Source organism: Acanthisitta chloris, unplaced genomic scaffold (genome assembly GCF_000695815.1).
Source record: "Acanthisitta chloris isolate BGI_N310 unplaced genomic scaffold, ASM69581v1 scaffold14815, whole genome shotgun sequence".
NCBI lineage: Eukaryota > Metazoa > Chordata > Aves > Passeriformes > Acanthisittidae > Acanthisitta > Acanthisitta chloris.
Window position 1 is genome coordinate 4,174 of NW_008675508.1, and position 12,510 is coordinate 16,683.

The window sequence follows — 12,510 nt, forward strand, 5'->3', positions numbered from 1 at the left end:
ACCTCTGCATGTACTTCAGTGCTGGACTGACTTAAGATGTAGACCAAGTTATAACTTAGACAAGCCTCAAGCTGCCCTGCACCAAACTGCTGGACACCTTTTGGCAGTGCTGCTCCAACAACAGGATGCCTGGGTGTAAGAGCAGAGAATGAAGGAGGAAGAGACCAGGAGCTTTTCCCTTAGAACTGACTAACATCTGAGTCATGGCTGTACACAATCCAAGTTCTACCTCAGCCTTTTTCCTGCACCCCAGGCACAAAGGGTTGGGTGCATTGTGAGTGTTAACAACCTTGGCCTGGAGCAGGAAGAATGTCTAGCCATCCATGTCTAGAAAATGTAAAAAGGCCCTAGAAGCCTACATCAAAGTCAAAAAGCAGTAGACATGACAATAAGCAAATTTTAGAAAATTTGTATCAAGCACATGTAAAACACAAAGGGAAAGAAAATGAAGAAAAATGAAACACCAGGAAGCACCAATTACATGTTAAGGGGAAAAAAAGGGCATTTTTTTCACTCAACAGCCTTGAGGCAGCACAAGAAAATAAATCACGTTCGTATATGCAATGAAAGAAAATGGAACACTTAGCCCTGACCGATTTGGAACAATCAAACAAACAAAAAAAGTCCACACCCAAACCACCAAGATCTATTTTTGAAAGTAATTTTATCCAAAATGAAAGGAAGGACTTCACAGTGCAATTCCAAAAGCAAGGTAACAGCATGGGATGATCTGAGGTAAAAAGAAGGACACCTAAAGCCATACAAAGAGGCAGAAATTAACAATGACTGACAGAGTCAAAATTGAAAGAACAGTGGCAATGCTGCAAATCTCCATTTTGAGATTTCACATGTAGTTTGTACCTACATACTACCTGCACAGGAAGAATAACAAGGCCAGCAAGGAGTGTAATCCCTGCCAGCACCTGTGAGCCTATCCTGAGTATACAACAGCATTCTCATACCCAAATGCAAAAATGACTAGCTAAAAGGAAAGCAGTAGAAATGACCACATGGTGATTTGTCAGCACAGCTGTACCTAAATTACTGCTCCATTCTGGTAATAATACATCAGTAAGTCTCACAGTATCTCTGCATGGGCATTTCTGGAATGCCTAAAACACTTCAATGCCTGGTCAGCGATATCACCCTGTTGGCCTGTATGAGAAATAATGTGACCAGCAGGACTAGGGAAGTGATCATTCCCCTGCACCCAGCACTGGTGAGACTTACCTCAAGTACTGTGTCCAGTTCTGGGCCCCTCACTGCAAGAAGGACACTGAGGTACTGGCGCAGGTCCAGAGAAGGGCAATGAAGCTGGCGAAGGATCTGAAGAACAAGTGCCATGAGGAGAGGCTGAGGGAGCTGGGGATGTTCAGCCTGGAGAAGAGGAGGCTCAGGGGAGACCTTATCACCCTCTACAACTCCCTGGCAGGAGGTTGGAGTCAGGTGGGGGTTGGTCTCTTCTCCCAGATAACAAGCAACAGGAGGAGACTGACACAATTTCAAGCTGCTCCAGGGAAGGTTTAGGTTGGACATCAGAAAGAATTTCTTCACAGAAAGGGTGATTAGACACTGGAATGTGCTGCCCAGGGAGGTGGTGGAGTCACTATCCCTGGAGGTGTCCAAGGAGAGACTGGACATGGCTCTTAGCACCATGGTCCAGTTGCCCTGGTGGTGTTAGGTCACAGGTTGGACTTGATGATCTCAGATGTCTGTTTGAACCTGACTGATTCTGTGAATCTGAAAACTTTATTCAGAGTACAGTCACAAAGACTGGCACAATGAGTCTCTCAACTGGAAGTGAGTACCTCAACCAAAAAGCATTCACAGTCCCCAGTGCTGTGCAATATAATCATGAAAATGCAGCTGGATACACACCTGCATACCCTGGGATCATACACTGGGGAAAAGTACACAATTAAAACCCACTACAGAAAAAAAAAAGAAAATCCAAGTTTTCATGGATCCTATGCAACCTATAACATGTTCCAGCTGCCGAAAAGCAAAAAACACTTTGGGATCCTTTCAGAAGAAAAATGCAATTTAAGGTTCTGAACCAGATATATAAATTTACACAGAAATTAAATGATGTTTCAGTTGTTTGTAGGTATTTTCAGAGCTATCAATGGACACATATGCAACAGCAAAACACTTAAAACAAGAACACCTAAACCAAAGAACAACAGACCAGAAATATACCTGGATATATCTAAGTAAAAGACACTGAGCAAGAGTCAAGAAACAAGAGGGAAAAGTACTTATTAAAGGAAAGAAATTAAACCACTGCTTCAACTTTTTGGAGTGAACAGAATTATACATATCTAATATAAGCACTTGCATGCCTGCACAGTGATGGATAGGGGTGGAGGTGGCCGAAAAAGCAGCTGTTTGAGTACACTGGAAAGTGGTGTTACTGAATTTACAAACCAATAATAATTGAAGAACTCAATGACCAGAAGGAGTCAGTGGGAGATAAAAACGAAGACACAGTGCTTTCCTGGTACATCCACAGAGAAACATCAACCAATCAAAAGTGATCAGCATTTGTATGAACAATGAAACTGGGGACAGAGATGTCTGGCTCCCAAGATAAGGCAAAACCAAAGAGAATGCATAAATGACAAAAAGTGTTTAATAACCCTTTGGGGGAAAAAGGAATTTGGTAGTAATACAGGCCTAGGACATCTGTAAGGAAATGTTCCATAGGGACTCAGAAGAAAATACTTGGAATGCTATCTAATTTTATCTGAATTCGTTCACATAAAATGAAGATTTCTATGAAGAATGACAAAAATTCCAAGGACTTACGAAAAGCAGCAGACAAATGGTTTCCTCTGGCTAGAAACACATTTGAAAAATCAAATAAAGACGCAATGCTGTACCAACAAATACCAACATACATAAAATACATAGCCAATCATTATTTTAAAAGGCATAAGGCAAGTGTAAGAGTGGAACTTAGGAGATTTAGGACCATAATCCCTTCTAAAATTCAACAGGACTCATCACTGCCATCTCACTGAGCGGTAGGATAGCATATAGTCATGAATGGCAACAGCTTGAAAAGTGGGAAGGTGGCAAAGCAGGGTGTCATACAAAGATTGTGAAGACTACACACATTTGTTCACTTTATGCCATGCAGCACTGACCTGGAAGGAAGAGTACGTGGGAGGGTGAAATGTTCTGGCAATAAATTAAGCTGAGGGGAGGGAAAGATAGAAGAGACTAAGATTCAGAGAGATGCAACAAAACATTCATGAAGAAGCTCAGGGAAACATACAGTACATGGAATTTTTATTCATTCCATGTTTAAAATCAGAATATGAAACTACTCCTCTACCTAAAGCCTGATTTCTGCTGAAGACCCGTAGGATGCTGAGAATGAGATATAACAGAAATAAGCTTAGTGCCCTGTTAGCACACTCCAAAAGATAAAAGAGCAAGCACCAGGGAAAGAAAACAAAGCCCTGGAACAAAATTTAAAGGATTTACACCACAAAAACACCTCCCCAAAACACACCACAAACCCCAACAACAACAACCACAAACCGAAAGCAAAACAAAAACCTTGCAGGAGGAATTTATTTCAGCATTATCTGTAAAAGACACTCTTTGGATCATTTTGGACCAGTTTTTATGAGGAAGATAATGTCTAAGCCTCAGAAGAGGGCAATGAGAAAGATACATGGACTGTGCAGTCTTGTTCATTCAAAGAGATGAGGAGCTATAACCACACTTCTTTACAACTTTGCATTTCCTTTAGAGTTATGTGCACACCTGACTCTGAGTGGAACTGAGACAGGGTATATTCTATGTAGCTTCTTGTCCTAACATCAAAATAATTTCAAAGGGACATAAATTTCATTTACTAAGAAGAAAATGATAAATAATTTTATCATCTAAATCTCTTCCACAGAGTCTCATGGTGCTGCCTGTAGAAGAATTCTGGAGTTTCATAGTTGAGATCAAGGGAAGAGTGCCTACAAGACTCTGTGTAAGATGATCAAACAAAAGCAGTAGGACTTGTTTAACACTTGTGAAGGAGAAATGTATTTGATGAAATAAGTTATACCATGTTATTTCCATCAGAAGAAAAGGATCAGTCCAAGAGCTTCCCGTGCCCTCCTGTTTCAGAGTACCCAACACTACCAGGAATTCCTATTAGCATGAGCTTTCAAGGCACAGCACTGCCCTGCTAATGCTGTGATTTGGAAGGATCAGTTTAGTGGTCAGGAAACATTTAATCATACATGCATTTAACTTCTGGTTATCCCTTATTTTCATCTGTTCTCCCCACAAAAAAAATTCTTTTCTGGCTTAAACCCAATTTAACTTTCCTGCAGTTCTTTAGGCAACTTGGCCACTTACTAGTCACATTTAGGCTGCACACAACCCTCTCACTGTAAACTGGGCACTGGGTAGCTGCTCTACCACTCAGCCTTTGTGGCATCAGTACCAACCCACTGCAGCATTCTAAACCCAACAATTGCTTTGCCCATTGCCATTTTCACTGACAACACAGATAATACCTGAGTGCATCACATTTCCATGCTCTGGCACTCATGTTATCTAACCTGTTTATCTACTGCCTTCTGTTTGTCTCAGTCTGAGAATCTGCTGCCACTGGTTTATACTGGGTGAACAGTTCAAAGTTCTATTGTCTAAATACAGGATTGCACTTAAACCCAAGACTTCTGCTACATGTCAAACATTGGGATCTCCATGAGATCTACCTACTCCCATAAAATGACAAGTTGCCTAGCTATTCCTTACTCTGTGGAACCAAACTCAAACCTCATAAATGGAAGTGTGTTTACAGAAGAGGGGAACACAAACAGATATGAAAATAGCTTTAGCAAGATGCTGATTTAACCAATGTGCTAAAAGGACTTACTGGTGATAGGATCTTTTCTGAATTTACAAATGCACAGAGTTCTGCTTCAATTGATTCTTCACTCAGACAATAATCTACCAAGCAATGTTTTGGTTTTGCACCAGGAACCAAATGATCCTCATGCTATTATGTTCCATGATTTTTTCCTCATTTTTGTGGGCAATTCAACAGATATTTTTCAAGAGTATTCCACATTTCCTTCTCCACTGCATTGACCCTTTACATACTTGTATTGGTACAAATATAGTGACACAAACACACATGCTGCTGTCACCTAAATGCTCACAAGCCTCTAAGGCTTGAAATGAAGAAGGAAAGAAAATGCTACATATTTGCATTCTGCTTTAAAACTGGCCCTAAAAGTATAGTGATTATATATAGGTACTGAGGATCCATTCTAATTACAGAGCTTGGGAACCTGCAATTTATTCTGGAGACCTCCAGCATACACCTTGACATTATTTTTATTGCCAACAGAAAGCCCTCATCTCTATCACCAGCTCTGAGCTCATACCACTTCGGGCAGTGTTTCCAAGCACTGGTACTGACATGTAATAACAATGTTCCTTAAAGAAGAAATAAAACCAGATACTTAAATGTCAAAGATTGGGCTGTCAACTATGATGATGACATATGTCCATTTCAACAGAGCTAAAATGAGCTAAGGAGGTTTTACTCCTCTGCCAAGCACCAAATCCCTCCAGCAAGTTTTAGATCAATGGGAAGTAACTGGAGTCTTGGGGGACAGGGGGAGTATCAGTTAGCTTACAGAAAGCCACCAATATGTGGGAATGATGGTCTGCAGAAATGCTCTCTTGCACAGCTTTGGTCCAGTCATACCATGTATCCCTTCACACCAACAGCATCTTTTTGACTCTATATAGAGTGATCATAAATTCCAAGGACAGCACTAGTGTGTGACACATAAGACATCAGCATCTACCACTTTATCCCCTATCCTGAACATAAAAATCAGAGCCAAAAGAAAGCAAAAACCTCAGGAAAAAACACAACAGGAGTCAAGATATGCTTCTTTCTTTTCACTGTGGGTGCAATCAGGTCATTTCTTTCTGCCCAGAAGGAATCCAGAAGATGTTTCTTCTTTCATTTATTTCTTGATCCACCCAAACAACTTACTCAGTGTTCTCCCTACCCTAGGCAAGTCTTTCAGTACCACAGCACTCCCATCACAGCAGGCTGGCTGAATCCATACAAAGACTGACAGCAACCTTCTCCCAGCTGCATGAGTTCCTGTCTGCATCCTGTTTAATCTCAATTTTGCCTTTGCCCATTCAGTTCAAGCACAAAAAACAGTACCAGAAAAAAAGCACAATGAACAGCAAGCTGACACCCCCCTGAGCACAGCCAATGACAACTCCCTCTGTTCCACTAGCCACAAAACTGTTCTCAACACGCTGCAGGAAAAGGCCAAAAGCCAAACAACTATACACCAGTGGAAGAGAGCTGCAGAGAACAAGGTCATCCCCAGTGCCTTAGGACCTTGAAACAGTGAGGAGCTTGTTCAGTAAAACTGGAGGTGAACAAGCCCTGCGCTTGTTCCACCAGTCTCTGCCAATCTGATGCAGGAGAAAAGTTCCATCTGATCCAACATCTGATACTTAGTTTAACACTGACCACAAGTAGTAAGACACACCAACAAGCACTGGAGACTTTTACAAGCGGTGGAAGGCAGTATGTCCACTGTGGGAAGAAAAGACAGGCAAAGGCTGAGGGGAAAGCAGAAACTTGCTCCAGGTTAGAGAAAGAAGGATCATGGCTGGGGAGAAAAGAAAAAAGCAGCCTGCAAGGAACAAGGGTTGATCTGATAATTCAGAGTGAGCAGGAGGCATCACTCCTGTGGAGCACAAAAGCAGGGAAACAAGCAGGACAAGTAGATAGATCTTTGCAGCCTATCTGCAACTACAAAAGCAGAGGCATCTCCTGTTCTGCAGCATGCAGATCACCATCTTGCATCCTTAACAAGGATGCTAACTCACCTTGCAATTAAAGCAATTAGCTATTGAAACTTTGCCTGAATTTGCCCTGTAGTCACTACTGGCTCTCTGCCCTTCCAGTCAAACTACAGTGAAATAAAAGGGTCTGAAACGTCAAGAGTTTTTGCCGAAACCCCTCCTCCCAAAAAACCTCCAAATCAAACACATTCTGCTCCAGTACAAGGTTTTCAGGCTGTGAGGACTCTGACCAATATGATTTCCCCCATAGCAGCAGCAGCAGCCATAAACCACCAAGACACACTAGAAACTACAGGAGAGAAACACCAAAGTTTTAGGAACTTTCTGCCCTGATTGCAAGGTTAGAAAAATATCCCTTATCAAGACTGTATGAATAAAAATAACTAAGTTAGCCAGAAACCATGGTATGGATTTAAAAAAACAAAACACAAAACCAACCCCCACAAATGAGGGTGGTGTATCTGATCACATGGAAAGCTTGCCTCTCTTCTGAAAGGTGGAAGGAAGAGGGAGATGTGTGGCTCTAGGACTGACTGGATCACTAACCATCATGTCTCCTTGGCCCCAGCTTAGTGGGTTTTGTTGCAGAGGTGTCTTGCACTGTTCTCTCCTTCTGGCTGTACATGAAATTGCTTTAACAAACCCACCACAGACCCTCTGCACCCTTCAGAAGTTCATCTGTCAAGCAGCACAGATGACACACATCCTAATTTTGCATTATCTGCTTTGAATAAGTGTACAGAAATGGAAAGGGATTTACAGTTCTTAAGCAAGAGTTCTAGAAACAAGACTTTGTCAAGCGTTTTGTACCCAGCCTAGCTCTGGCAAGAGCAAGCAGATGTATTTATATTTCAGTCTCTAGATGAGGCAAAGTTATTTTCCACTGGCAAAGGCTAAAGTTCAGGAAAAAACTGGAACAGGGCACTGGGTGTTTCACTTAGCAGTTTTCAATGCATTTGCTGCTGCAAGTAATTAAACTTAATGAAGATGTTGACATACCATGTACTGGGAAACTCAAAAAAATCATTTAGTTCTAACCCTGCATATGTTTTGTGATGTGTGCTGGTATTAATGACAGATTCTGTTTGGATTGCACAACAGTGAAAGCATAATTATTGAGCTTCAAGGGCACACAGAAGGTGTGCTGCTTCCTGCGTGTCAAGAGCTGGTCACCAGTAAAAAGGAATGTTCCACAATAGCAGCATGACTGAGAAGGCATTAGAAACCACAGCCAGGTCTGTTTAGCCCTGCACTTTACTGTTTTATTTTGACCATTAGATATTCTTAATCAGTAGAATAAAAAAAACCCAAACCCCACAATTATGCTGAATTACTGCACACAGTCAGGATACAAAGAAGTTTATGAGGCTCCAAACCTGCCAGGTATAGGAATAAAAGGTAGTACTTAGCTCTACAACATGATTAGGCCAGAGGGGTTATTTTCATAAAATAAAGAGCTTCTCAAAAAAGCAACAGTACTAGCCAGGGAAATTTAGGTGTAAGTATTTTACACACTCCCAAGAAGCTTCTGCCATGAGTTAAGTCATAACACGAAATTGTTTATCAATCTACTGAGTCATTCTGCATAGACTTTAGGACAATAGGTTGGGTTTAGTTTAACACTAACTGCAAGGATGGGTTTCTCATGAAACATGCATGGATTTCTCCAGTTTACACGAGGAAAGCAGTCCACCACCTCCACAGCCCTTGAACACAAGCAGTGTCTGCAGCCACGAGATTTCTCCTCAGCTGATGACCACTTTGCACATAACACCTGTTGCTATTTGTTTCTCAGTGTTCAGTCACAAATTTTTTGTGTCTCTGCCTTACTTGCAACTTACTGAAAGAGAAGGCAGTCTTCTAACGCTGTGCCTTGATGATGCAGATTGTGGGATTCCTCTGTGTTGCAATCAAGTCAACAAGAACAGAGCTGACCCTGCACAGTGTAACACTGGAAACTCCTAGCTGTGACACATAGTGCCCCACAGCATGACAGTACCATCAATAAACCCATCCATAAAACACATTTTGAGCAGAGATTAACATCACTGTAAGTTCTGATTCTCACAGAGACTGAAAGAACATGGAAACAGATCTTGCGAGGAGATTCATCCAGTCCACCTACCAGTTCATCATATTTCAATTTACACTGAACTTTTAGAGTGTAAGTTCTCAAAACTGTTAAGCCACTTTTTAGAGTAAATGGAAAATACATAAGTAAATCCAAAGAAACAAAAAAGCCAACCACACGATGCAAATATATGGTCAACCATCACCATTTTTTTCTTGCAAGACAAAAAATACCTGTAAACCATCAGGAGAGCAAAAGAATAATTTGCCACAATGGCAACCTCGTCATTTCAACAGGAATTGGACACAACAAACAATTCAGTGCCACTATGCTATGCAACACAGAAAAACTACACTCATGATCAACATTTGCCTAGGGCTTTTTTTGTGTCTGTAAGAAAAACACCTCCATACCAAAATATCACTACCCAAACCCCCTCGCCCAAAACAAAACTGAATGCTTTACCTCTGGTCAAATTAGGATACAATGAAAGCAGGTTCCTTACATATCAAAATATTGCCCAAGAGGCAAAGAGGGGCAGGATACAAAGAACAGCATCTTCCAATGATGTCTCTGTAAGAAAGTGTTCTCTGTTGACTGACCAAGACTGACACAAGCACCTTCTGACACTACTGCCCCAAGAGAAACATACATACGCTGAAGTGCTTGTTGTACACACTGAAGAGGTCATTGTGCTAATGACAACTGTAATTAGAATTACAGTTGCCAAGGATGGGTAAAATGTTCAGCACCTCTATTCCACTTAGCCTCACTTCTATGAAAAGTGTATCAAGCACCCAAAACATGTCTGGGATATACAGTTGAAAACTTCAGACATGTTTGCTGCTACCAGCACAGAACTGAAAGGAATGACCCACAGAAATTTAAATATATTCACATCTTTTAATGAATGGATCAATCTAAAAGAACAAAAGGAGTGTTCTAAGAAAAGCCCCACAGGGAACCATTTTTTGCAAGGGAAAAAAGCATGGGCAGAAGTTCCACTGGGCTGCTGTCCCAGAGCAGTTCTATTCAGACATGCACTCATCTATTACAATTCCGTACTCTTTTCCCTTTTCTCCATTTTTACAGTGCTCAGCAATTGACAAGATGAGTTCTGCTGGCTCCTCAAATCTCCCCAAGTCATCCTGCTCTATTTCCTATTCCAACCACAATATTCATTCACGGGCAGGAACAGATCCTTTGTGCAACTATTTCAATTATCCTTGCCTGCTGCACACCTATCAGCCTACAAAACAAGTTCCTAACAATGTGACGCAACCTTTTGCCTGTCTTTCACCCCAGCCCTAATTCAATTTTGCATCCCTGGTGAATTAACTTGATCACAGTTCACACTGCAGGTTATTTATACACGCTACCACTGACAAAATCCAACTACACTACACCATGTGAGCCCTACTTAATACTGGCTCCAGCTGGACATAATAGTGGCTGTCACACAGACCTGCATTTCCTATTATCAGGACCAGTGTTTTATCTAGTTCTGCAAACCACCTGCGACTCGTAGGCCTAGGCCACGGAGACACTGATTCATTCCCTTCTAAAAACCAAAAATATGTGATGGCATAAAAGCAGCCATCACTGACTTGATCTGCAGCCAACTGCCTAATGTAAAAAAATTACTCAAAGCAGGTTATTCCTTCCTGAAGCAATGCTGAAAATGCTAACGCGATTATTATAACACCTGTACTCGTCTGACTACCTCCCCAGTGGGTGGCTTCTATTATTGTCAAAGTGACTTAACCATTAACCCTGTTTAAAGATGATCAAGCTAATTGGGACAAATTCTGCCTTGGTTCCAGGCTGTAACACAGATCTAGGTAACAGAGTCAACCTCATGAAACGCTTTTGTTAACAGAGCTATCATTTTATGTATTTTTAGGAAGAGTTCCTGAAGGCTGAAGAATTACCTTCTACAGAGATCTGCACTTGAATTTTAACTCCACTATAAACGTGAGTTTGAGCTCCTGGGATAAGCAGAAGAGTAACTGAACCATCCTTTCCCCAGCCAAGTAATCTTGTGCATCTCTCAACACACCATTGCTATCTAAAGGCTGTTAACACACAGGAAAGACTAGGAGAGCCACTGAAAATATTTCTCCACTTCTTAAGTCAATAATAGAACTTCATTTTTCAAAAAAGCAAGAAAAAAGCAGTAGAACACATCTCAAGATGTACTCAGCTTAGTGGATTAGTTTAAGCTAGCACTACAAAAGACTCAGTAAGTCCTCACACTGCACCGTTCCAGACAACCTGTTGACAAAAGGTTGTCTGAGAACAGCTGGTCAACATCTTCTAGCAAGACTCTGATTCTGACCCCAAAACTGATCTGCTAAACCACAAAAATATTTTTCAGATCTTTTGTTTTTTTTCAGTAAAGTATTTCTATGCTGATTATTTATTTCTATCCATTCTTTTCAGCCATTTTCTGACCTTCTTTCTTATCTTTCACCCTTTCTCATTTCACTTTTTTTTTCTTCTGGTGAGAAAGGAAAGAAGGGAAGATGTGAGACCAAAAATACTACAAAATGATTACTGATAATATTTACCTCTCATCCTTAGTAACGCAAGCAAAACAGCAACAATGAAATTATTGCTGTTGAGTGGTTAGAACCACTTCAACTTCTGGCAAAAAAAAAAAGTTTTTTTCCCTCTTCTAATATACCCTCCATCCATCCCAGTTCCTTGAATATCTGTAGATCTGAACCTTTTATTTATAGTCATCTACATTCTCCAGACACGTCAATGCAACTCATCCAGGAATTAAGATTTTCTTTTACGAAAGAGCTCTTTTCTTAATTGGCAGGAAGTGACACCCAAAGATGCCTCATAAGCTACTGCTTAAAAGGCCTTAATGCCAACAGTGATACCACACAACACCTCTTCCATGAGTCTGCATTTTCTCTGTTAATAGTGCCCCTTCCTCTGCTGCTTTCCAAGTATCTTCTACACATTCCTCCAGCACAAGGGGATTAACAACTTTCAAAGGAAGCATTGAAAAGAAAATGGTTCTCAGATTCTCCTTCCCACAGATGCAACTTAGTATCTGAAGGTACTTTTGCTGTCCTCTGTAGCAAGGACAAGAAGTATAATTACTTTTACTAGCATTACAGGTTCACATTTTAAGCTTAATCATGTGGTTTCCCTGAAGTGCTCAGATAAAGGGGTGTTTTCCAGGAGCATGGATGGAATTGGATGACCCCTTTCCCACTGGCTAACAATAGAAGCTATGCCTCTGAAATTTTTCAGTTTACATCTCTGCTAAGAAGTAAAGCCAGCCATGACATGTTTCACAGTCAGCTATTGGGGCTGACAGAACAAGCTAATGTAGCATGAACTGGTGAGGATCTAAAGCAGGTCACTTCCTACAACACCACATTTACTCTTGGTTTTGATGCAACTTCTGGTTTTCCTTAATGATGAAATGAAGATGCTTTTGGTGCAAGCTGCCTGCTGCAATTCCGTTTGCAATAAAAATATTAAGTGGCACCTTAGACAATTAAATTCTTGCTCTGAGGCACCTCTTACCATTAGAGTCCTCCACTTCTTCA

The 12,510-nt window shown here is 41.0% G+C and overlaps 1 protein-coding gene across 1 annotated transcript in view; it reads right to left on the reverse strand.

The window, feature by feature from the left end:
- Positions 1–12,510, reverse strand: part of LOC103803242 (zinc finger protein 462-like) — a 32,418-nt gene that overhangs the window by 3,292 nt on the left and 16,616 nt on the right. The window contains 1 exon segment of the mRNA XM_009075785.1: positions 12,488–12,510. This exon segment is cut by the window's right edge and continues 157 nt beyond it. Within this exon segment, the coding sequence (XP_009074033.1) occupies positions 12,488–12,510 (23 nt within the window).